This window comes from Cherax quadricarinatus, chromosome 29 (assembly GCF_038502225.1).
Source record: "Cherax quadricarinatus isolate ZL_2023a chromosome 29, ASM3850222v1, whole genome shotgun sequence".
In the NCBI taxonomy this organism is placed as follows: domain Eukaryota; kingdom Metazoa; phylum Arthropoda; class Malacostraca; order Decapoda; family Parastacidae; genus Cherax; species Cherax quadricarinatus.
In genome coordinates, this window is record NC_091320.1 from 30,479,557 (window position 1) to 30,506,603 (window position 27,047).

At 43.8% G+C, this 27,047-nt stretch overlaps 1 protein-coding gene across 1 annotated transcript in view; it reads right to left on the minus strand.

The window, feature by feature from the left end:
- LOC128690617 (vitellogenin receptor) overlaps nucleotides 1-27,047 on the minus strand; it is a 46,974-nt gene that overhangs the window by 8,273 nt on the left and 11,654 nt on the right. The window contains exons 12-28 of the mRNA XM_053779345.2: nucleotides 26,220-26,391; nucleotides 15,835-16,030; nucleotides 9,465-9,662; nucleotides 8,977-9,106; nucleotides 8,731-8,880; nucleotides 7,080-7,190; nucleotides 6,492-6,636; nucleotides 6,265-6,407; nucleotides 5,943-6,161; nucleotides 5,664-5,809; nucleotides 4,244-4,365; nucleotides 3,626-3,819; nucleotides 3,256-3,390; nucleotides 2,764-2,841; nucleotides 1,876-2,098; nucleotides 924-1,028; nucleotides 715-836 (exon numbers count right to left, since the gene is read on the minus strand). Of these exons, the coding sequence (XP_053635320.2) occupies nucleotides 715-836; nucleotides 924-1,028; nucleotides 1,876-2,098; nucleotides 2,764-2,841; nucleotides 3,256-3,390; nucleotides 3,626-3,819; nucleotides 4,244-4,365; nucleotides 5,664-5,809; nucleotides 5,943-6,161; nucleotides 6,265-6,407; nucleotides 6,492-6,636; nucleotides 7,080-7,190; nucleotides 8,731-8,880; nucleotides 8,977-9,106; nucleotides 9,465-9,662; nucleotides 15,835-16,030; nucleotides 26,220-26,391 (2,589 nt within the window). The remainder of the gene's footprint in view (nucleotides 1-714; nucleotides 837-923; nucleotides 1,029-1,875; nucleotides 2,099-2,763; nucleotides 2,842-3,255; nucleotides 3,391-3,625; nucleotides 3,820-4,243; nucleotides 4,366-5,663; nucleotides 5,810-5,942; nucleotides 6,162-6,264; nucleotides 6,408-6,491; nucleotides 6,637-7,079; nucleotides 7,191-8,730; nucleotides 8,881-8,976; nucleotides 9,107-9,464; nucleotides 9,663-15,834; nucleotides 16,031-26,219; nucleotides 26,392-27,047) is intronic.

Here is a 27,047-nt window from a genome sequence, read left to right on the forward strand (position 1 = left end):
CACTAGTTTTAATAAATTAGTGAAAGATGGGGAGGATTAAAAAAAAAAGATCACCCTGAAAGTGTCTAGACAATTAAAATCAAGTGTTTAAAGATTTAACTAATAAATAGCGCTAACATTAGAATTTCAAGTATAGGTAATGGGGGATTTTTTTTTTTTTTTTATACAGCTGTGCAAAACGCTAGCAAGACCTCTTGGATTATGCCGCTCAGTTTTGGTCTCCTTACTACAGGATGGATGTAAATTTATGGGAGAACAGAAGGATGACAATCACTCTACAAGTAATCATGAATATATTACATCCTAGAATCTTCAGACATTCAAAAGAGATATCACGTATGTGTTAAAGTGGATGATGGGCATAACTGAAGGCAATGAAATGCCGACGATGTCGAAACTGGTAAGAACCAGGAATGACTAATTTAAGTTAGAAAGGACAAGTACTGGCTTTGAAACAGTTGATGCGTGAACAATCTTCCGATGAGGGTAAGAGGCTAGGACCCTGGGTACCTTTAAAAAGCATCAACAAATATACGAGTGGAGGGGCTGGGTTTGATTGGTCATGGGTATGGGGGGTAAATTCTTGGGTAGCTTCAGGAAGGGGGGTTTTGACAACGGGCTGTCAGTATGGGCCAGTAGACCTTCTGCAGTGTTATGTTCTTTAGAGTATTTTTTTTAGAAGTTTTTCAGCATCGTAAGAACACTGCCACATACCTAGTATTTCTGCGAAAGGTTCAGTTCCAGCAGATACACTTGTGCTGGTCTCTGTGCCTCCACATCTTATGTAGTCTTCGTCAGAGCCATCTTCACAGTCATTCTCGCCATCACACAAGAAACTGGAGGGGGGGAGGGGGGGTATGGTAAGTGTCTGAATAAAGTGGAGCAAGACTACGGAAAGTTAAAAATCAAGGTTTAGAACTTACGTGTTGGGTATACATCTGTCCGAGTGCCGGCAGTGATGCTCAGTGTCGTGGCACTCTGAACACTCTTCGTCATCCTTCAATGGGCAATCCACCTCGCCATTACACCTAGAGGAATTTACTGTTAGGTAATGAAACTAGTTTTTAAACAACCTAAGTCTAAAGGGAAGGGATATTGCTTAAGAATTAAGATTTTGAACAGTTAATCTTTATTGGTGACTAACGTAATGTCACGTTTATTAAAACGTAAAGACTAAACACCCGGGACCCGTCAACACTCCCAGTAATAGCCACCCCAGGAGACCAAAAAAAACAAGGCGTACATTAGAGAACCTACTAACGACCAGTTAAACGACTACTGCTTGTGTAGACTGAAGGCGGCTCAACATTGAGGGAGCCGCTTCCTCTGTTTAAGCCCACCAAAATATAAAGGCATCCGATAAAACTAACTTGCCCAGCTGGAAGGGAGGAATCTGCGATCGAGCTCAGTTTTATACCTGGGGTAAACGCCCCCACGGTCCGGTCTGACCAGGCAGCAAGGAAGTGGTACGTTGCCCAGCCATTTGAATCTTATACCCCCACCCCCCCTTCCCCAGCAAGTGTTCTAAATCTAGCTTTGTCTAGAAAGCTAGACTAGGTGCAGAATAAATTCACATTCTGATAATTCGTTGCCACTAAAATTCAAATTCTTACTTCATACATAATGACATTACCACAAGGAAAATCAAATTTACGAGTTATAAGGGGAAGTCAACCTATTTGAAAACTATGGCAAGCACCCTGTGGGGGAGGAAATTTCGTATATTAAATACTTGGACCTTCAAGGCTTGACACTAGTCTTTTTTTTTAAGTTTATTGGAGAGGGGGGGGGGACTGCCTTCTTTTCCCATACTTGTGGACAATTAATTCAGCTTTCCAAAGAACCTTTCAAGACAGTTCTAGGTTCCAAACTTACACGTGTGTATGGGGTATGCAGACAAGTTCTGTTTCAGGAACTTCTTTCTTGCAGGCAGAGAATCCATTAGGGCAGACCGGGGAAGTGCCAGACGGGGTGGTACTGGTACAACTGGGAAGTCTCTCGTCAGAACCATCGCCACAGTCATCATCACCGTCGCAGGTATCCTTCAAGGGCACGCACCGTAGGTTGTGGCACGTAAATTGACCAATACCACATTTTTCTAGGGAATAAAGTTAGTAATTACTGAAATAGTCAATTTCATTAACTTGGAGCTTTTAACTTTAGGATCCAAAAAGTTAAACTAAATTTGATCACTTAAGCCTTTGCTTAAGTGATAAGTAAGTGATAAGCTAGTGTGCTCTGGATGGTTGATCTGCACTAACTAGGCAAGGTTTGTGATTAAAACAGTTTCCTGACGCGGGTCTCCTATTACGACCCGCAGTTGGAGCTTTTAGTCATCTGACGAAAGGCCTTCCGTCGGCTTACCAGTTCACCTTTAAATTAGTTTTAAGAGAACAAGAGGCAGACTAGGTACAAGAGTACTTACAGAACAAGAAATTTAAGCATAGAAAAATCATGGCCTCATTTGAAAGTGCCACAGGTTCATTTTTTGTTCCAGAAAACCATAGTAATTTGCATTAATCCCACGAAAATATTAGTTTAAGATCTGTCCTAAACCATACCTGACATTACAAACTGAGAAGGTTCCTACACAATACTTAACTAAAAGTTGGAGAAAATGCTAAACCAGGTGTGAAATTTCTGCACCAGCAATAGAGCGCAACAGTTAATCTTAAGATTTTATCCCCGTACAGATATACCGCATTTTTCTTGACCCTCCAACAAGGATGGAGGGAGAAACTATTCAAGTGCTTTATTAAATACCTGCACAGCCTGCCTCGTCGCTGCCGTCCTGGCAGTCTGCATCACCATCGCACCTCCACTTGTCAGGGATACAGTCACCTACACAAAATAAGTGGTTAGGCATCCGAGAAGTCTTACCCAGGTTACGTATTGTCTGGAGAAATTTTTTCCAAAAAGTTAAAAAAGTTCTGAAAAACCAAGATTTAAATATCTTCACATTTACCCATCACCCCCCCCCCACCCCCCGCATTTAATCTTACATTAAGACTACACAAATAACCCGCACATAGAAGTGTGACTTTGTAAATGGTCCAAGTTGGACCGAAATATCGTAAGCTTCTCTCTATGTGCGGGCTATTTGTGTATAGTTCCGGTCACTATTGTGGCTTTTGTTATTTACATGAAGACAATGTTCTGTCTACCTTTGGCCTTGCAAAAGTATTGAAAGACTTTCAAATTCTACGAAATTTTATACTTTCCTGACAATTGTGTCCTAGCACTATAGTAACGTACCATTTTGGCAGGTAAATTTATTTGGCTGGCAGGTTGAGGAGCAGTTGAGCTCGTCTGATCCGTCTCTACACTCTGCTATTTTGTCACAAACCCACATGAAGGGAATGCACTCTCCTGACGTGCACTGCCACTGACCTGAAGAACGGTGCAGGAACTAGCTAAGTTGGTATCAAGATATAAAGGTTTAAATTAACCTAATTCAGAGGGAAAGCGAAGGAGCTACAAGAAGCATTAAAATTTATTTTCTGCAGGTGTCTAATTCGTGTAGTCATGCCAATAACAATAAGAAAGGGGCAAGTAGTCAGTTTTAAAAAATTATAAAGCTGTTATCAGTAGTTATGTCTAAAGCTAGATCTTACAGCAAGCTTACCAGCGCAAGTTTGTTTGCTACACTCTGGCAACTTCTCGTCTCCTCCGTCGTAGCAGTCATTCATTCCATCACATTTCCAATCGCCTGAGATACAAGCTCCAGATGTACAGCGGAACTCTGTAGAACTACAGATCCTCTCTTTCTCGCATTCTAACTCATCTTCTCCACTGTGACAATCTGGAACTCCGTCGCATCTAAAAGATTTACATTTCAATGCAGATTAATACCAAGGTATCAGGATACAAATTTATTATCAAACGCCCTACTGTTCATGCGTTTCCATAACCTAACACGAAAGTAAGCTTAAAAATTTAATGAAGATTTAGTTTAAATACTAAAAATTTTTAATGTTTGTCACATTAAAAAGTAAAATCCCATATTCCAGGAAGATCGTGTTAAACATCAACCATGATTGTGCGAAAGTTGGAAAATTTATAGGCTAGTTTTTTTTTCAAGCCTATTGGGAGTAGTTCAGACTTGCGAGTTTAGCTAAATAAACTAGTACACTTGGCTAATAACTCCCAGAACTGTTACACTGCATTAAGTTTAACCCTAGCATTATTTTAAGAAGTCATAAAGTTATTCTGAAGAATTAGACATTACTACCATGCCACTCACCTCCAGGGAAATGGGATGCAGGTGTTAGAGGCAGCACATTTGAAGAGATGATCAGAGCAACTTACTGGGCTGCAGCTCAAGTTGTCATGATCCAAGACGAAGCCATATTCACATATACACACCTGGAAAGTTTGGGCTATTAAAAGTAAAATTCATAATCTTTATTTGTGAAGCAGAAGTATAGAAAGTTATAATAAAATGCAAGTTTTCGAAGTCTTCAAATTTACAAGTAAACTTTCATCGTTCAACTGAAAGGGCAATTCTACAGTAATTTTCAGATCTTCGGCATTTATCAATTACATATCGCTGTAGTACTAGACACGGAGGGGGTTATAACTGCAGTCCCCAAAGTCTGCACATTTCTAGAATGAAACTTTCTGCAACGTTGTTTCTGCAGGGCAGAATACTACCAATGTTTAAGGGTAGAGGCTGGTGTAACCCTCCAGAATGTTTTCGTGTAGGATACAGCCACAAGAATAAAATTTATAATGGCAACAAAATCTGAAATTTAGGAGATTTCAACGAGTATTGCAAATAAACCATACCACGGTCGGGGGACTGAACTCGAGAAGTGTTCAATCCCCGCCTGTGGTATGGTTTTAGTATAACCTGCATCAATTATCACCCTTCTGAACTACAGGGGAATTGGTAGACCACAACTTTCAAAGCTGCATCAAGACATTAAACTTTTCTGAATACCAGTTGTAGCTCGGCAGCAGCTTAAAGCAGCGGTTCGGTACATACTAGTTCCAAGCTGGCTTTGATAACAATCCCCACAACGCTGCCAAATTGAGCAAGTATTAGTCAAGTTTGCCCCGTAAAAACTACTAGGCTGGAGGTAGTGGAGACTAATGTGCTTTCTTATGTTCTTATGTGTAGTTTAGATATGAAGGGGTGAGGGGGTTACTAACTGGACTAATTCTGGAGGTGGGAAGTACAATCTGTACTAGAGGGGTGGCGATATTGCAGTTAGGAGGAGCATCCAAAATTCCCTGTCTGCACGCCTCTGGCTTTATTTTTACTTTAGCCCCCTCCCCTTCCAGTCATCCAACCTTTGCGAGACTTATAAAATGCGTCAACACTTAATAGCTCTAATGCCATCTAGGGCAACATCGACGAGACAAGACTAAATTCTTGTAACACGAGAAGGTAGACTTTTCTGCAATACGACAGCAAACTCTTGCCCATTATTAGCTCTCAACGCCCAAAACCAGGGGGCGACGGTGTTTAAAGACGCTGGTCAAAGGAATGGTGTGCAATATAGAAAAATTACAGTTCATTTAAAGTAAGTTTCGCCACGAGTTGCTTCAGTCCTGAAGAAACTAGTGGCGAAACTAGTCTTTAATAATGTCCTGAACTTTTTTTTTTTCCCCCACATCTTGGTCTGCATCACCATACCATGCTTCATGCCATACCTCACCTTTTCACTAGTCGAGTTTGCTACACAAAGCTGAGAGCAGTTGCCATTGTTGCTGCGGCACGCAGGGTTGTCTGCCAACACAGACGCTGGAATCTTCCAACCGATTTCAGTCAACTTCAGTCCTTTGGAGACCCTGAAGCCTAGCCCTAAAAGAGGACATTTAGGATTACCAAAAAGAACAATGTCAGGAATGCAGAGTATCTCGGCTTTATAGCAAATTAGTAATTAATGCTTAAATTTAATCATAGGAGGGGGGGGGGTGAAGTTATTACCACGTACCGAGGGCGTCACTTTTCAGGAGGGTCAGGTTCACTTTCAGTACAGAAAAGATTGAATCATCTTGTCCTGTTGACCACATCAAGTGCATGCTTGTAGCCATAACTGAAACCGGCCCCGTGGAAGCTTGACTCCTTATAGACACTAGTTCCTGGCGAGCTGAACCATCAGCAGCAGTGCTTTCTATGGTCTTTTTGTAGAAGTCAACCCAGTAGAGTTTTCCTGAGGGGGCAAAGAGGGGAAGGCTGAGGAAACTTTTCTAAATATGCATGTTATGTTACTAAAATATTTGAGAGACTCGGCCAACTGAAAATTATGATCTTACTAATGTCCGGGTCTCTGTCAAAGACCAGAGAGACTGGAGAGATTATGTTATCTGTTACAATCTCCTGGCAGTTAGACCCATCCAGACCACAACTCATAATGTATCCCTCGTACACGTTTTTGTTACCACAGACGTACAGCAGCCTGGAAATAAAGGTTTTATAGTTATATTATCAAGGCGCTGTGAGCATCAGGTTTAATGTTCATTAAACATTTAAAGATCCTTACCCAAGCAAAGGTGCAACAGCCACGTCTGATGGAAAGAGAAGATCTTTCACAGCTAAAGTGCGGTGCAAGACTGCTCCTGTTTGTAGTCTCGCCATCTCTACAGCCTTCTTGCCATCCACCCAGTACAAATTACTCCGTAGCCAGTCTGTTCGGGAGAGCAGGTTAACTTACGACTGAAACTAGCCAAGTTGAATCTTCAGAATTTTTTCCAGATAATGCCACGTGCAGCTATTGCAGTTAGCTGTAGTAAGATCACTACAAGCACAGCAGGCGCACCTACACTTAACTTTACCCGGAATGTCAAGTACCAGTAACGGGAGTTTGCACCTTGCTAGTCTTAAACGTGTAATATTGAAAAAATCATAAAAGTAGCTTGCTACAACTGTTTAGAATGTTTAACATGGAACTTAGTTTTAAAAAATTAAGGATAATCCCAGATGTGAAGACTAGGAAAGGGTGTGAGGTAGAGGGGGGGAGAGTGGGCGTCTTCACAAGTCTGCAGTTTAAATCTTAGAGCCAAGTATATTACAGTAAGGTTTAAAACAAAGGGGGCAGAAAAAAAAATTAACGTTAACAGTTATCACTTACCTACAGCCAAGCCAACTGCTCTCGTGTTTTTTACGAGAACACTGAAGATTCCAGTATCCACAGAGACTCCATAGATAACTTCATTGTAAATGTCGCTCACCACAACCATCTCTGCAAGAAACCAGACTTGCAAGTTCGGTTACCTCTAATACCATCCCAAAAGCCAAAGAAAATTACCAGGGATGGGGGAATTTAATTTCTGTAGTTATTTTTCTGGAAGGTGTAGCTCTTTAAATTCTACTTTTAGTAACTAGACAAAATTGGTTACGTAAAACTAGGAGCAGCTGGGGGGTGGGGGATTGTGGCAGTGAACGATAGCAACTGCCCAGCACAACATGTAATACCCATGCAGTGTAAACTATAGACCGTGTATTTAGTTCACAACCTCAGTCTAAATTAGATTTGATATAGACTTAAGCTGCTAACGAGTTGATCAAGACTGGTTCAAGTGTAATTTGAAAACCCATTCCACTGGTTTCTTGTAGAAGGCAAGTAGTGCACTAGGTTAGGCATCAACTGATATGGCGTGATCTCTCAATTGATAGTTAACCGCTTTTCAGTCTGGCATAATTCACTTCTGGGGAGGGGGGGGGGGAGTTAAGACCTATGAATTCATTCTTCATGGAATTAAGCTAGTTGCATGAAGCAACAAAACTCACCCACGATATTAACAGCAACAAGCCATTAAAGTTAAAATATAGTGTCATGCCAGTAGGAAATTAAATTTCTGGAGTTAGTACAAGCAGAGCCAACCACGAACATGAAAACAGTGCAAAGTTATGAGGGCAGTCAGGTCAGCACCGATGTTGCTACTGTACGTTGTTGCCACGAAACAAGTGGGCACTTGAGCACTTCCACAGGATTACAGGTGGTGACTGGTACCTCAGACAAGCGTTAGTGGTGAGATGTGGAGGGGGCAGAAGAAATCGTCTGTTTGAAAACATTGTTAACCGACACTGAGCAGTGCAAGTTTCTTCCTGAGGACCACTTTTCCAAAATCGGAGCAGAATTTCTCGGGAAGGTTCAGCCATAGCCTCTACTAGAGGTACTTGCAGCATTCTAATAGTAACAGGCAATAACCAAGAAAGATGGTACTTACTTTGCCGTGCAGTTACCTTCAGTAGTACAGAACCACTGAATACCAGATTCCCTCCCCATACCCTATTAAAATTAGGAAACTGAAATTTTAGGGAACCTGCCATGAAGATTAAAAAAATTGGGCCGAAGGGGAAGGGTAGGGTTCTTGGGTATTAAGAATATTGCCACCAAAGCGGAACATTTTCTCTTGCAGATTCTACACTTAATGTTTTAAACAATTTGTAATCCTCTATAGCTTAAGCATTCAGAGAGTAAAAAATGCTCAGTTTAGGAAAAAAAATTCTAAACTTACTATGCAGAATCTCTTTAGCAAGATAAAGGCAGCGCCTTTGTTGTACAACAGTACATGTGAACGCCATCTTCAAAAACTTAAATTTCTTCCCTTCCTAGCACAGGACAAACTCCTAGTGACCTATTTCTGACTGGGTTAGAGGTAACCTAAAGGACCTGGGTTCAGTTAAATATCACTTTTGGAACCATTCACATGTAGCATTTAACTTTGGTGAACTAACTTCACTTGCATCACTGGTATGTTGCAGCCAATGTCACTTACCTAACGTGGGTTCGTAGTTGAAGTCGCCGATGGAAGTTAACCTAGTGTCGTAGTCCCACTCGTTCACAGTAAGACGACCATACACACGAGGAAATATTTTGAACATTCTGCTTTCAGTCGCCGCGAGTGTGTACACCAAGTAGTCCTCATCTAATGAACATAATTTAGGTTAAACTTTAGTTATAAATTATAATTCTGTGGCTTCACGTGCAGAAGGATGCAACTGCAGTAACTAGAGGAACTTGCCTAAACATGTTCGCTGGTCTGGTCCTAGTTTCATTACGTAGGCGGGGCAGGCGCAGGAGTAGCCTGAAGGTGTGGTGGGAGACAGCAGGCACAAGTGGCTACAAGGGTTTTGACTACACGGATTTGGGCCCTGTTAAGTATAGCCATAATTATAAATCCAAATAATTGCTCAAGTCATTTTTGCAATACAAGAAGAGTTGTGGTTGAAATTAAACCAAGACCTTATGTAAATTAAATACAACTTAAAAAATTTACATGCAAAATGTTCTGCAACTTTGCAAAACAAATAACCACGTTACTGTTTTAAAGTCAGTATTTAATACTTTAAATTGCTACTTTAAAAACTTAGTTTAGGGTTAATTTTTTCTAAAGCTTCCTATTCCTCCCAGTTCTAGGTACGTTAACTTTTACTTAACATTTAATTACTACACTAACAGGTTTATAATTAACATTTAGAAGGAACACTGCATTAAGCTTGTCAGACCCACCTGGTACAACATTTCAGGATGGTATATAATCAAACCGTAATATTTGTGATTAACGCTGCCCTTAATGACCGTGCGCAAGTGCTTTCCGGTTCTCTTCAGACCGGAGCGGATGTGGTCATGGTTCCAATCTGTCCAGTACAAGTACTGGTTCCACACTCCCAGGGCAAAGGGATGGTTCACCGGAGCTTCCAGCAAATGCTGCAGAAGTCAAGAAGAGTAGCCACGATTAAGAGTATTGTTTATGTAGACGTTTAATAAAGATGAATAAAACTAGCAGTTGAATGTTATTTAATGCGATAGTTAAGCAATCGTAGCTACTGCAGGGGGTTTGATTTAGAATACTTAGGATATAAAATACAGTAATTCATGATTTAGATAATGCAGTCAGTACTGTTAACATAAGATTTTTTATTTAAGTGTCCTAGCATAATACCTATTTCATTGTCAAAATTTTACCGTCAATAACTTATGAGAACTAACAGTCCAGAATGGTAGGAAGCGGGCCGAAGTGCCATTCCTTTCAATTCACTAAACTTAATTTAGCCTGAACTTCCAGACACTGGAAACCTAAACTTTTGCAAACAATTATCCGGAATGAGGGTGCGGTTTAACCCGTGGTAAGTAAAGACTGGAAATTATTACAAGCATGGGGGAATAAACACTAGACAGCCAGCAGCCGAGTGAATTAGTGCAGACACTAAGGCTAGCTTGTCATGGGTTCACTTCACCTATTCCGGGGATTATTCCCGCTAAGAATATGGACTATAGCAGATTCTTTCTCTGGTGGAATATTACCTCGGTAAATTTGAAGTACTGTTCAAAGAATATTCATCTGAAAACTAAATACTTAAATTCCATTAATTTTCTTTCCTTAGTGGAAATTTATATTAACTTTTTTTTTATATTTTATTTAAAACTATTACAAGATGCAATATAAAGATACCATGAAATGGTACACGTTATGACAGAACATTCAATACCAAGACTACAACGGTCCACTTACTGAACATACAAAATTACCTTTAGATAGCCTAACAACCTACAACCTACAATCTACCTAGAAACTGTTACATAATCACAAAGATAATACACCGATGCTAAACCGACTTCCCACAATCCCCACAATCCCCACAATCCCCACCCGCCCCTCTACAAGTTGAAACCCTGGCCACTCACGTGGTTAAACACTATCAATATTAAAAATTAAACAAGTTCTCAGCCATTCACATGTGGTTAAACACTATCAATATTAATTTCTCCCCCCCCCCCCACAGCAATGAAATGCACCTGGGATAAATGCAACTCAAAATGTAGTTAACACTGAATTCCTGGTGTTAAACAGTTACCAACTTTTATACCCACTAAGCACTAATTTACTACCACGAAGCAATTGTGCAGTGTCACAGCACCTCTCAAACAAAAGTTGTACAGTGATCAAGTTTAACTTGGGTGCAAAATAAAACCACACTGCGCTAAGCCCGAGATCAAGATTTAGTTATCATGGTTTAAAGATTATCCTGTACTCAGGGAACATAACTATAGGTTGTCTACTTAATCATGCATCTCCTTCCCCCACCATTCATAGCCCTCCCACCATTCACACAACAAAGTAGCCTAACCGACACAACCCTCATACATCCCCCGGTAGGAGACCAACCCTTTGCCCGCCCCCTGGGTTCACGAGGAGGCCATCCACAGAGATTCCGGTAACCCTCCGAGAAGCTAGTTACCTACCGCCCCCCATACTTATTCCTACACATCGTTCTGTTAAACCTCGCTGCTAATGCTTTTATTCTCAACTCTCCCCGGACCTCCCTCATCCCCCAAGATACATGTAAATAATCAGTCATGACATACATTAAAGCCCTATCCACATCACCCAGCACCCAGTTACATCCAACAATAAAGCCCTTAGGAACGGCCATTCTCCCCCCCCCCTAAAAGACTGATAACGCGCACCACCCATAATCTCACCCCCTCCAAAGAGGGACAAAAATATACAGCATGAAAAGCAGTTTCGGTGTCCCCACAGTGCAAGCTTGAGGCCTCTTAAGACTCATTTTACATAACATATCCTTAGAGGCCAAATTTCCCCATTAGAAAACTATACTAACTCCCGTACCCCCGCAGGTATTCTAAGCAAGCCAAACTCCCTCCAAATGCTCTTGGAGTCATATGTCTGATATACAGCAAGCCCCCTGTAAGAGACCCTTACCCACCACAGCACCCACCATCCTTTTGACCTTAAATTTGGACACCTGTCCTACATTCAATTAAACCCTCAACATGTTTTCACAAAACCTCAAATCCCTTCCACACCATCTTCGTGCATCCTCCATTGCCCTACCCACCCTGACTCTCCGGTCCCCCCCCAGTCCTAATATACCTTTAATATATGAAGCCATTACTCTGACCCAATGCCATCAGGCGAAGACCCCCACGTCTCGCATCCATCATTACCACGTCCTTGCGCAACCATGCCCTCCCAAACCCCCCCCCCCCACACACATACCTTAGAACCCTCTGGATTTCTGCAATATCCAGTACTCTTAAAGGGAACACTCCCGCCACCCCCACACCCGACTGTAAACAAGAGAGTTAACCACCAAAACTGTTGTAATGTTACATCCCTAGCCCTTAAGCCTCCAAGCCTACCCAAAACCCTGCCTGTAACTAATTCTGAATTTATCTTCCTACATTCTTGCACCTCCGCCATGTACCATACTCCACAAACCCTAATTCTGTCCACTACTGACCATCCCAACCCCTCCAAGCTCCCACCAATCCAATCCCCCACCTCTAATAGTCTACTTCATTAAATTAACTCATACCCGTAGCATCCCCAAACATCTGAATGACTACCAACCTTCCTTAGATCTTCCTCATGCATTACAAGAACTGTAGCATCATGCACGTACCCAACAATACCCCCCCCCCGTCCACCCCCCATCGTCCCCTGTCCATTCATCACCTCATCCACTAGCCTATAAAACCGATTCTGCACGCAGGCAAATAGTAACAGTGGACAACCCTCCTCAAACCTCTCCATCAGTACCGGGTCTCCCAACTTACCATTAACCTGTACCCGAACAACTGCTCCCTCATACAAGGTTTGCACCCATCTCACCACCCTCCCCCCTCATACCCAACTTCTCCAAGCAAACTTAAGAAATCCCTGTTCACACAATCATACGCATTAGCCCAGTCTAAACCGAGTATTCCCCCTCCGGTGCAGCTCAATAAATTCCCTTATGTGACTGCCCATCCCTCATACTTCTTCCCGGGATGCCATACTGGCCCCATGTATTACTGATCCTAGAACCTTGTCTATTGCTCAGAATTTTAGCATAAATTTTATAATCGGCACACATTAAGGATATCGCTCTATAATCACTCTGTACTTTCCCTTCCTTTTTCGGCACTAACGCAACGATCCCGGTTGTGTGTGTTTTCCCCATCCTCCCACTGCTCTACATAATTCAAGACTTCCACTAAACCATGCCTAATACACTCTCAAACTATAAAAATCATTCGGTATTCCATCAATGCCCGGCGTCTTACCCTGACATCCCGTAAACCGCCGCCTCCTCCACCTCATTGTTCCTGTTGTCCTAATACAATATTACTCTGCATATCCCCAAATACCTCCTCACTGGCATCTACTCTGTTCCTCCTCCATTTCTCCCTAAACCAATAATCTGCATAAACACTAATGCTGTCCGTTTCGGTAAGGCCTTGACCCTCCACAACCTCCCCCCCAGCAGCGACCACTAGATGCACTATGGTAGTCACCATCTGCCTTTCCTTAAATTTTCTCAGGACATAACCTGATGGTTGATCACCCTTTAACACCACCTCTAACCCCGCTCTAATTGCGTTAAACCTTTCATTATGTAACGCTGCAATCTGACACCTTAAACCATCCACATCCCCTCTTATACCTTCCCTACTCCCCCCCCCCCGTCGTAAAACTTATTCAGTTGTCCCTCCAGATAGTTTTGCAAACCATACCACCACCGTGCCTGTTCCCTGCCACGTGCCCTGAAAAACTATTCCTATCTTAGCCCTCACCTCCCACCAGTCAAGCAAATACATCTCACCATCCCTACCATCCCAGAAATGTGTCCATTCCTCGAAGGAAGAGCCAACACCCCCCCTCCTGCAGAAGCCTCACATTCAATTTCCAATACCCAGCATATATGCGTACTCTACCATCCACCCGCAGATCAGCTATCACCGCCCTGTGATCCGGAAAAAGCGACATCGAAAGCCCTCGCCCTCTCCTCGCCTATCCCCTGCATCACACACATCCTATCTAACCTCGCCTCATAACCCCCACGACTAAACGTGTGCTCCACCCCATACTCCCCACCACATCCACAACTACATCCCTTAACACGTCCCTTAAAGCACCCAAGACACATCCTGCCATCAGGCCCTGATCCATCAGGAGGCCTTGTCATGGACAGGGCCGTGGGGGCGTTGATCCCAGGAATAACCTCCAGGTAACCTCGGTGAGTCATCCCCATACCCAATCACACAGTTCCAATCACCTCCAAGTAGTTATGGAAGGTAAACCCCGCAAATAAATCAAAACAAAGGACAAAATCGACTTTCACCCTAACATTGCTGCATGCCGGCATGTAAACACCAATGAAACACTCCACCCCCCAGTACCCATCTACCCTTACGACCCTCCCCCCAACCCATGATGCGCAGTGGGCTGGTCTCCTTTACAGCCACTGCCACCCCTCCTTTTAATTGCAAAGCATTACTGACAAATATAACCTAACTCTGCAAACGCAATTCACACCCTAACCTATGGTTATGCTCCTGTAAAAAGCATACGTCTACATCAAACCTTCGTAAAAACCATTCTAACCAAACCTTTTACCTCAGATTTAAGACCATTTACATTTATTGTGACTAACTTCCCAGGAAAGGCAGCTTACCCCTATGCCATTGTGGCTTACTCAATTCCCCTTTCATGGTACCCGTACCATTTTTATTCTTCCTAACCTGTCCACCAACCCCCCCCTTGCCCTCCCCCACCGAGCTTCTCTGGTACACCCCCTCCCCTGCTTGCCTTTTCCCCCCACAGCTACCCACGACTTCTTCCCTGGTCTCTGTCCTGGTGTTAAAACCTCATCGATGTCCAAGGCACCCGCAGTCAGTTTGCGTGAGGGCGCTCACATCCACCTCATGCGAGTCCTCCTGATGGACTTCCACCACCACTTCCCTGTCCTACCTGTCATTCCTAGAGTCCTCCACCTGCCCCTGCTGCCCTTCCAGTGGCTGCACCTCACGTAACCTCGGGTCCGTCCTCCCCGTCCTCTGGCACATCCAAGAACTCCTGCAGCACTGCTTCCAACATCCTCTCCTGGGTACTCTTCCACGTCCACCCATCCCTCAGGCGTCTGGGAGCTCTTCCCCCTGTCACCTCCGGGACGGTAACACGTCCCCCAACACCTCTTCCACCTTGTCCACCTCACTCCAGAGATTAGTCTTCTGTCCATCCACAACCTCCAACTCCACATCCATCCTAGGGGCTTGCCTTCGAGTACACTGCGCCGCCATATGCTCGTAAGAATCACAATCTAAGTTTTCCTCTGCCCCGCATAGTGTACGAATACCTGGGTCCTATAGCCTGTCAGTGTAACATACGAGGGTATTGGCCGCCTTAATAACATCTTCAGGGTGTAGGACCCCTCGGGCAGCCCTGCATATGGACCGTCCCTCCACACCCCCATACTAGCCGTATGATCAGTTCCATAACTGCTGAAGGCTTCCTGAACTCGATACGACGTTGCCTCAAAGGGTACATTACTTACCTTTACCCCATGTGTAATATTTCGAGACATGTAGACACCTACTGTTGAATTTACGCTCATCCACCTTCCCTGAAATTCATCCACAATCCTGGCATAAAAGCCGGTTCTTGTGAACTTCACAAGAACCCTCGACATTCCATTAAGGGCTACACCGTACAATTCATCGTTCGGTATCCCGTAGACGTCCCTAATTATGGCCGGTAACAGTACATGCATTGTCGCACTGCTTAATGTTCCTTGAACCAATTCAATACAGACAGTATTCACTCTCCGGCTGATAGGATCCGCCATGTTGGTGCCCAAGTCAAGCAGGCACCACCAAGTGGCGTGTAGGGAGACAAGAAGCGTCCTCTTACCAGTGGTCGAGAGACGAATATATATTAACTATTGTGCGATTATCAAGAGGATATCTTGAAAGTTGGTCGTCTAGAGAACAAGTCATTCTATTCAGCGAGGACAAATAAACTAGCACATTGCTAGAACATTAGGAAGATACATGATTATACAAGTCATAGGTCAACCATCCAGAATACACTTACCTTGCGGTCAGTGCCATCTGTCTTTATGCTGAAGGCATTATCCATCCTGGCATCCAACCAGTAGAGACGTTCAGCTGGCTGGTCCAGTGCCAGAGCATTTGGCCAGTGTAAACCAGTGACTAAATTAATCCTGTCGGAGCCATCCATACCAGCTTTCCCTATAAGGGAAAGTTGCACGTCTGTCCAGTACATGTACCTGTTGGTAGGAAAGGTTTGAAGACATTTCTACAGTATAGTCTAGGTACAAAAACCTAGATGCCTAATGTTTTGGTTTCCCGTTACAAAAATCTGGAGATTAAGATAATCGTAAAGCATTTCATTCGTCATTGAAAAATATATATACCTAGTTGGATGAATCTTATTGTGGCTAACTGGACGGTCTGGAGTTTTGAGACTGATCGCGGGTTGTATCCCCCGCCCGTGGTATGGTTTGTTTGCAATCGTGTCATTACTATTTCGCGAGTCATGTTGACTGCTTTGAGGGGACCTGACCAAGGCACAGCCGGTCGTAATTGCCCAAGTTAACTTCTACAATAGCTAGAAAATTACCATAAGACTTATTCCTCTGGATTTTTTTTTTTTTTTTTTTTTTTACAATTAATGACTTTGTTCATTATAAACTAGTATTTCACAAGTTCTTTCGTTTATAAGCACCGGACCATGTGCATCAAATTCCTATTACAAAATAGTCTCAGTCTACTAAATTTACGTTAACAGTAAAACTCATTACGATGTTACTATTTGAATGACATTTCGATGGCCGTAAGAAAGCCATTAGTAAGAACATAAGGAACACTGCAACAGGCCTACTGACCCATGTGGAGCAGGTCCATGTCCCCCCCCGGATAAGCCCAATGACCCACCCAGTCTGGTCACCTCCACTCAAGGAGCACGGCACCAGACCCAGCAGCACAAGCTAGTAAGGTCCAACTCTCACCCACATGTATTTAACCTATTTTAGCCTCAACTACTCGGGAGTTTGTTCCACTCATCCACAACTCTTACCAAACCATCACTTTCCTATATCCTTCCTGAATTTGAATTTTTCCAACTTAAAACCATTGCTACAAGTCCTGTCTTAGCTGGAAATTTTCAGTACGCTATTTAGATCCTTTATTCCTGTTTTCCATTTATACACCTGGATCATTATTATTATAATCAAAAGGAAGCACTAAGCCACAAGGGCTATACAGTGCTGCAGGGTAGGGAAGGAAGCGAGGGTATTGAATGGCAGAAGGGATGATCAGTAGGTTACAGAAAACAGCGGGGCAGGGGATAGTACGGGGGTAGAGGGTAGCAAGAGATTGAAGTAGAAAGGGCTGAAGGTATCAGAATGTGTGAAGTCAGTCAGTTGTCAAAAAGTCAATGAGAGTCCGGATGAAAGGTGGGTCCATCGGCGAGAAGGGAAGGTAAAGAGAGCAGCGGAGCGAAGACGAAGACGACGACGACTGAGGTAAATTCTGCGTGTTCATTGATAGTGGGCAGTCCAACAATGTGGCTGGCTGATAATGGAGCTTGGCAATTCTCAAAGGAGCAGGGCGCCTCTCCACGAGATATCCACGAGTAAGACGAGTATGGCCAATGCGAAGACGGGGAGAGAGTAGTCTCTCCACCTCGACACTGGTGATAAGAAGACTGCCAGTAACCTATACTCGGTTTAATAGATTGAAGTTTGTTGCCGAGCATAGTAGACCAACGTTGTTGCCAATGGGTATGAAGGTGGGAAGATATTGCAGCAAAATAGTATGTAAATGGAATACCTCTATGAAACTGGTAGGTCATGTACTGTTGACTGTGCAGCAGTCTGCCTGTTCATTGCCCTGTATGTCAACATGACCAGGGACCCAACAAAAAACATCTTTATGCTTGGTAAAGATGCGGCGTAGCCAAAGTTGGATACGGAGGACTAAGGGGGTGAGGTGTATCAAATTTCTATATAGCCTGTAAAGCACTAAGGGAGTCCGAGACAACCACAAATGATGACATAGGCATAGATGCAATACGGATAAGTGCTGCAAGGATGGCATACAATTCAGCAGTAAAAATACTAGCCGAAGAGAGTAAATGCCCGCGTACGACACTGGAAACTGCTGCGAATCCTATGCCGTCAGAAGACAGAGCCATCTGTATACACAGTAATGGCACGAGGAGTGGAAGTGGTAAAGAAAAAGAGCGGGAAGCTACCATAGATAGTTGGGCTTTCGAGCAAGGGAGACAAAGAACAGACTAACAGCTGGAACTTCCCAGGGGGGTAGGGAAAAGTGAGATGCCACATGAACATAGAAAGGTGGTAATTGAAGAGAAGACAAGAGTGAATGAAGGCGAAGAGAAGGGACGGAGTAAACAGGGGCGGCAAACAAATAAGAGTCTACTAATATCAGTGACCATTCTATAAATGGAAGGATTGCGGAGATCATGAGAGCGTACATAGTAGCGAAGGCAATGGGCATCACGGCGATCGGATAAGGATGGAACGTTCGCTTCTGCACAGAGGCTCTCGACAGGGGAAGAGCAAAACGCACCAAGGCATAAACGTAATCCTTGGTGATGAATGGGGGTTAAGGCTAGAGTAGCAGGAGATGCCGCTGAATAGATCTGGTCACCATAATCAAGTATCGATGAAATGAGGGTGGAATGTAGGCGAAGGAGGGTTCGACGATCAGCTCTCCATGAAAGATGAGCAAGGGTTTTAAGAAGGTTCAGCCGGCTGTGACAAGTTGCCTTCAGAGAGGTAATGTGAGGTTCCCAGGATAACCTATGGTCAAAGAGGAGGCCCAGAAACTATCACGTTCAGGGATACAGGAGCCATAGAGGTACAAAGGATGATCGGAGATGACAGCGTCTAGTGAAAGTAATTTGGTGGGTTTTAGTGCTGGAAAATTTAAACCCATGTGTGGTGGCCTAATTGGAAACACTGTCGACTGCATGCTGGAGAGGAACTAATGAGGCGACAGTCAGCGCCTGCACAGGCAATAGCGAAATCAACAGAGTGATGACCAAATATTTGATGGAAGATTAGAGGCCAAATCATTAAGCAAGGAGAAAAATTGTTGTGCTCAGAACACATCCCTGGGGGACACCTTCAGCTTGGATGAAGTCCGGGGAGAGCACATTATTAACCCAAACATGGAAATGCCTGTCAGTTAAAAAGTTCTTAAGGAAGGATGGTAGATTGCCTCGAAGGCCTAAGGAGTGGGCTTGGGCTAAAATATACCTCCAAGTTGTCATATGCCTTCTCAAGGTCAAAAAATATGGCAATAACCGAGTGGTTATCGCAAAAGCATTACGAACATACGTATCAAAGCGTAGCAAGGGGTCTATGGTAGAATGTCCCTTACGAAAGCCATATTGACGAGTGGAGAGACTTCTAGTAAATAGAAGTTTAGTGTGGTATTTAGAGGCGTTCCATCACTTTGCAAACTGCAATGGGACGATAGTGGGAGGCTTCATGTCCCGTAGTGCCTGGTTTGCGGAAAGGGAGAACAATGGCGGATTTCCACAGCTGTGGAAGAACTTGTGACCAAATAAGATTGTAAAGGCGTAATAGGACTGCAAGGGCTGACTGATGTAAATGTTGTAGCATACGAATATGAATGTCGTCGGGCCCAGCTGCCGATGATCGGCAAGCTGAGAGTGTTGCCTCCAGTTCTTGAAGTGTAAAAGGCACATTATACTGTACTCTGAGAGAAAAGTCCAAGGGTGCTAACTCTTGGAGACTGAGGAAAGAAATGAGGGGCATAGATGGAGTCTGAGAAATACGGACCAGATGATTGCCAATTTCATTGGCAACATCTAGCGAGTTTGCTATATCAACACCGGCAACCCGCAGAACAGGAGCCGGGTCTGGAGAATATTTACCACTTTTTTCCAGACTGCACTCAGAGGAAGCAGAGGTGATGGAGACAATCTCGCCAGGAAGTGCGTTTAGCATCACGGATGACAGCGAGCGATCACACGCTTCTGCTTAAAATCAAGAAGTCTCTCCGTGGTTCTATTGTACCGGTACCTGCCCCATGCAGTGCATTTCAAACGTACTGCACGACCACAAGCAGGAGACCACCAAGGCACGCATTTCTGAGAATGCCTGCCCGAAGTTTGGGGTATACAAAAACTGAGGACGAGAAGAGGTGTAAAAGCTCATCGATGGAGGACGAAGAAGGAACACCTCTAAAAACAGTTAGGTGTGAGTAAAGGTTTCAATTTGCCTGATCAAATTGCCAGCATGGGATGTGAAGAGGTGGTGAATATGAAGGGGAAGTAAAAATGATTGGGAAATGATCACTGTCATAAGTCCGGGAGAACAGACCAAGTGAAGTCTAATACGGCGGAGGAAGAGCAGACAGAGATCGATGCAAGAGTGAGCGAGGATCAAAATGGGTGCGAGTACCTGTATTTAAAACATGGAGGGGGTGGGTGGCAAGAAAAGCCTCTGAATGCCACGGGAATCACAGCGAGACCTCCCCCACAGGAAATGGTGGGCATTAAAATCGCCAAGTAACAGAATCGGTGGCAGTAATGACTAAAAGGCAATATCCGGAATAGATAATGCCCGAGAAGGAGAGAGATGTAAAGAACAGAGCGTATACCACCTATGCAAGTGGATACGGGCTGCTGTGTAATGCAGCGAAGTACGAACAAATAGCTGATGGTACGGAATATCAGTGCGTAGAAGGGCACTTTCATTAAAGGTCCCATCAGGAAAAGGATCTGAAGAATACAATAAATTATAGCCTGAGATGGGAGAGATAACAGCAGTGTAATTTTGGTTCCTGTAAGCAAACACCAACAGGGGACAACTGGGAGAGGAACATCTGAAGCTCACCCTGATTACCCGAGGCCGCGTATATTCCACTGTAGATAGGCCATGATTGGCAATGATAAAGATACTTGAAATCCGCAGGTAAGGGTTCCTACGGACTCGAGGGGTTAGAAAAGTCCACATGTGGAGGCAGTGGAAAACGTTCAAGCAGCGAAGGAATGGTGCACTGAAGAAAGGAGTTGCGCAGATGGAGCAGAGGAGAGAGAAGGAACGGAGGGTGGATCAGTGTCCATTGATGGTTTGGTCTCTGCAATATATTCAGAGATTGCTTCAAGTGTTTCGGAATTCAGAGACGTCCTATGGGAGACAATATTGGAAATGGTAGGGGGAGGATGAGTAAAGATTGGAACTAATGGACTGTACCAAGGTAGGGGGGGGGCGAAAGGGTGGAGGGAACTGGAGAAGCATAGAAGGGGACAGAAGAGGCAGAAACCTGGGAGGTGGCAGAAGAGGAAGAAACTTGGGAGGGAACAGGGGAGGAAGGTACAGGAGGGTGAACCTCTACACTTGCAACAGAGCCAGTGAGAGGGGAAGAACCAGGTACAGAGACAGGGAAGGTAAAACGAGGTGGAAGATGGGTAGGAGTCGTTAACGGACCTTTTTTTTGACTTTTGAGAAGTAGAGGGACGATTAGGAGGTGTCATACGAGATCTCGTCGCTACCGAGGCTTGCGAGGGAGAACACTAAGAAGTGAGATCAGACTGAGGCGTTGAAGTAGGGATGTCTGAGCCTAGGACAGCAAAAGAATTAGATACAGGAGTGACTATGGGAGAGGTAACCACAGAGGTGGTTGCAGAAGATGTGATCCCAGAAGTGGGGGGGACGTTTTGAAACACGGGAATAAGAAACACGTGGTAGTCTCCCTTGGAGGCGGAGATGAGAAATTGCCATGGCATAAGGGAGACCTGCCTCCGAGGTAACGGATTTCCCGCTCGTTTAAGTAGACTTGACAACGGCGAGAGTACGAAGGGCGAGCCTCATGACAATTAAGGCAAGAGGGAGGTCAATTGCAAGAGACATTAGAATGGTCATCGGCACCACAGACCGGGCATTCGGCGATAGATCTGCAATATTTCGCTGGATGGCCAAATCGCCAGCAATTTCTACACTGTTGCAGTGTAGGGATCACCTTTCGAACTTTTAACCGATGTTCTGCTACATAAACTGAGGATGGGAGTTCACGGCTGTCAAAAGTTAAACTAACCACATTGCTAGGGTATCTTCTCCACCCACGGGCAGGAAGAACATAAATGTCTACCTTGAGGATTGGGAGATCTTTGAGTTCCAGCTGTTCAAGAATGTCAGTGCCACATGTCTGGAAATTTTGTTAAACTATGGTATGGGGCAGAATGATGGTACCACAAGAATTGAGGGAATGACGTTTTTCAATAGTGACAGGAACAGTATCGATATGGGAAAGACGAGAAAGCTCATGAGCCTGGGTAGCATTCTGTACGGTGATGCACATAATGCTCTTAAGAACATGAAAAGAAATCTTCACTAACATGGCGTAGGAGTGCCTTGCCAATACTGTGGTCAAAGATAGGCAGTAGAGGAAGTCAGTCGTAAAGTGAAGAATTTAGTCCATTGTGCAGTCTGAAACTGAGCATGGAAAGGTAGTGAAGGACGTGTCTATCTTTTGCGAGAAGAACGAGAAGGTGGAGAAGTATCAGCAGGCAATTGTCGTTGGCGTTAAGGCGTGGGACTAGAGTTGGTCCGACGTGGAATGGGCCGGCGATTCGAAAATTGCCGCACCGTAGAGGGAGAGGCCAGAAGCATAGTCGAGAGGACAGCGAAGGTCAGATAAATCGAAGGAGTCAGTCAAGGCCTCAGTACCTGAAGCAGGGGAGGAAACAGCACTGGCAAGAGGTACAGAGGCATGAGGAGTGTCCGAAGAGTGGTGCAAAGACGAGGCGGGGTCAGAACTGGGTGCGGTATCAAGAAGGGGCCCGGGGGTAGCAGGTTCATGGACTAGGGCTGTCATGGTTAGGTTACTTTGTTTAAAAAAAAAAAAAAAAAAGGGGGGGACCGGGGAAGGATAGTTCCTAGGAGGAATGGAAGGGCCAGAAATCTCCCTCCGTGCCCAAGAGGACCTCAGCACCGCAAATAGCACAGATGCAGCATGGAGCCCATGCCATACCCTACCCATCATGCCAGTAAACCGGCAATCCGGGATAGCAACCTCACATCTGCCGAGCTACCTCAGTGGACAAAAGAGGGCGGCCGGAAATCCACCACAAAGCATACCTCCTTCGGCCACCACCCCCGGAATCCGAAAGGCGACTTTCGGAGATACACCCGTCGCCCGAGAGACCCAAAGCCACCCACCGGGATACCGGAGAGGGATCAGGACATCCCCAGGCAATCCAGATTCCACAGCAAACTATGCCACTGCCAAGAACCTCAACGGAATGGGATGGACCCCGGTACCCTTTCCCCTACCTAGGAACTAGCGTGCCTGTGGGGAGAAAAAAAAAAAAAAAGCTAAAAAGGAAGGGCAAAAGGGAGGGGTGGGGAGGAGGAAAGGAAAAATAGGATGGGATAGGGAATGGGGGGTAATTAGGTTCGGTCTAATTTCTCAGACCAAGAGCCTCTTCACCATGCCAAGGAGCCCCCCTTGAAAAGGCACCTGGATCATATCCCCCCCCCCCAATTCTACGCCTTTTGAGAGGGCAGATTCAGGGCCCTCAGTCTATCCTCTGAGGGAAGATTTCCGATACATGGGATCATTGTCATCTACATTTTCCTGAGCATTTATATCCATTCTGTAATACGGTGACCAGAACTGAGCAGCATAGTCTAAATGAGGCCTAACCAAGGATATGTAGTTGAACAACCTGAGGACTATTATTTATACTTTTAGATATGAAGCCAAGAATTCTGTTAGCTTTATTGCGAACACTAATGCACTGTTTTAGATTACTGCTAACCAGAAGTAAATCCTTTTCGCAATCAGTAGTATTAAGATCTATATTTAGTTTACATGTCGCATGGTTATTTTCCTGTCCAACACTTGGAACTTTGCATCTGTCTATTAAACTGCATCTGCCACTTCTCCAACTTCTGTATCGGTCTATTCAAATACTGGAGTGCTCTAGTGTCCTCATTAGAATGAATTGGACGGCCTATTTTGGTGTAATTAGCAAATTTGCTTATGTCGCTATTTATTCCCTCATCTACATTGTTAATGTAAATTTTAAACGGGCCCAACACTGACCCCTGAGGAGCACAGCTTTTGGCGTGCCCTCCATTCTGATTTCACTCCATTTATGCAAACTGCTGCCTATTTGTCAGCCATGCCTCTACCCAGGAAAAGATTTCTATTCAGTGTGCCTTAAAATTTCCTCAATAGCCTCTGATGTGGAAGTAGGTACCGAGAATTTCACACATCCCCCATCACAGTGATCTGACGGGAGTTACTCTAAGTGGGCCAATCTTGGCCATAATCTTACTTCTGTATACCTGAAAAAAAACCTTTTGGTTTAGTCTGAATCCCTTGCGACCTTAAACTCAATCTTTGCTATTCTTATTCCTTTATTTCTTTAACTGAATATATTGATTTCTTAACTGCCCATCCCCTCTTTATACGTTTATATATGCCTCTTGACCAACGAGATTTTTAATCTATTGTTCGTCCATTTCTGATAAGTTTTTGTTGGATCTAATTTCCCTACTCTGAACAATAGTCGTCTGGGCAGCTAGAACTATGCTCTGAAAAACGTCATATTGGCAACCAAGATCGCCTACCTGACGTCCCAATTTAACCCACCTAGGTAATTTTTCAGTCCCATGAAGTCGTTAAAGCGAAAATCTGGGACAGATTTGATTGCAGTTATCTGGGCAATTCCATGATATATTGAAACAGTGATTTGTGATACTTTCCCCAAGCTCATTAACCTCAAGATTATTAATTAGTGACTTTCTTAGCAAGAACCAAGTCAAGCAGATTGTGACAAAACTAGAGGAAATCTGTTCTAAAGCAATCCTGAACCGTACCAATAAAGTCACTTGACTCAAGATTGTCATTGTTCCAATCTATTTGTCTGAAGTTATAATCTCCCCATTATCACATTTTCGTATCTAGATGCCTTATTTTTATACCATAACAGTTTACTGCAATCCCTATCAAGGCTTGGGGGGGGGGGGCCTAAAAATCACCCAAAATTAACTTTCCACGACCCTCGAGAAACTAGCCAAACAGATTGTGTTCGATGTTCCTAATCTTGTATCATGTCTAAGACAATTCAATTCTGATATACATCGCCACTCTTCCATCCTTCCTGTTGACCCTATCAGTGTGGAATAGTTTAAAACCCTGTTTGTTGCATTCTTTCAGGTTGAACCAGGTCTCTTGTACCAATAATGTCTACCTACACTTGCAAGTAATCTTAGCTCATCTTATTTCTTAGACTCCTATTTGTATAGTAAACTAAGGGAGCTAGTCACTCGTTGCCCTCTACTATCTGTTTATCAATTGACATTACTAGCAACTATTTTGAATATCCTTAGGTATCCCGGTATTAACTGCTGTTTTTAACACTAATACTGCAGCCTGATTGTGGGGAAAAACACCCTTACCTCTTATCTATCAGTTTAAATTCCTAGAAAAATCAATTACCCTCCATCTAATTTGCTAATGCAACCACTCCATCCCCAGAGCGGAACCCCATCCCTTGCATACATATTACGTTTGCCAAAGAATAGGCCCCAGTTATCAATGAATGGGACTGCAAGTTCCTTGCAGTACCCATCTAGCCAACAATTTATACCAATTGCCCACTCCCTTTGCAAGATGCTACATATGACTGGGATCCCTTCCTTAGACCTAACTACTATGACCTGTACTTTTCCAGCAGCTCCTGTTTCTTGCCTTTCCCAATGTCATTACCCCCAGCACTAAGACAATGGGCTTGTTCCCATTACCTGACAATATTATCCAACCTGCTGTCTGTCACCAACACCAGCTCCAGGAAGGCACACCGTCTGACCTTTGTTACAAAAGGTGCAGTCCATACATCTTTCCTGAGAATTAAAATATTCTTGCCTTGATTAGCAGGGTAATCAGTGGTACCTTCAACCTCACTAACCACTGAAGTGCACTTGTCCTGGAGAAAAATATTTCCTACCTTCACATCTTCCTTCCTGAACTGAACCACTTGCCACTTAAAGCAGCTGCCACTATCACTGCTAGTGACCATTTCCTCCTTACCAGCTAAATCCTTCTAACTCTCCCCAAACTAATGTAGGCGAAGCTTCAGCCTCCTATTTTCCTCCTGAAGTAGAACCTCCAACACTAACCTGAGATTCTAAAACACTACAACAAGCCATGGTGCTTGGTAACGCCCCACGCTAATTCCCAGAGCTTAGTACATGTGTGACTGCAGGTGACCACTGACCTCATGAAAGATCAGTCCAAGTGTTTAAATCTAGTTTTGTAAAGAAAAGCACACTGAATGGTGCTCGTGCTTTTTATAGCAATTCGTAATATTAATACTGCAATTCCTGAATATTTACAGCATTAACATTTCGGGGGAATTTTAGGAATAGCTTAAGTTTTAATATTTACCTTTTCCTCATATCTAACTGTATGGCTCGAGGATGTTCGCAATATTCCACGACCACAGAGTAACAATTTTCTCCATTCAAGGAACATGCCAAGATATGCTTGTTGGTAGGATCTGTAATGTACAGGTTCCTACCCAGCCAGTCCACCATCAAGCCTTCGGCAGGACCAGTGCCTGAAATTTGAATGTTAAGATTACGCCTTTAAGAGAACCTCGAAAACTCTTAATCATTTAAATGGGGTGGGGGGGAAGGGGGTTTGAGCCCCCAAGTTTACGCATGTCAAGTACTAATATCACCCTTCAGGGGGTGAAACCTTCCAATTGCTTTAAGTCCTCTAAAGTAAAGATTGAAAGCCCTTTAGGGTTAAAATTTAAATTTAATCCATCTCAAAACTGACGAGAAAGTAGATTGTCAATTTAACAGGTTTAACAACCTGTGATTTGGATGTTTGCCTTTCCAGACTCCATCGTCTACTTAAGTCATATTTAAGTGTAGAGCCCCTTTTAATGAAAAATTGCTTTTGGTCCTAAATTGGTAATTTGCACGTGTACCCAACTTCCTAAATTAACATTCAATCACTTGTGCTCAAAAAGAACTTTCCTAGCAATGTATTCCTTAATATTTTAAGTTAGTAATTTTAGAGAAATGCCTCATCGTTAGAGTTGCGTAGATATACATACGAGAGTATACTGAAGGACCTTACAAATTCTTTATACAAGTATTTACTTTGTGGAGCTACTAGTGGGTAGAACCTAGGTAGTTTCCTAGCTAGTCTAGCGAAGCATTCAACAATTACCATTCTAAAACTAAATAAAACTTAATACACGAA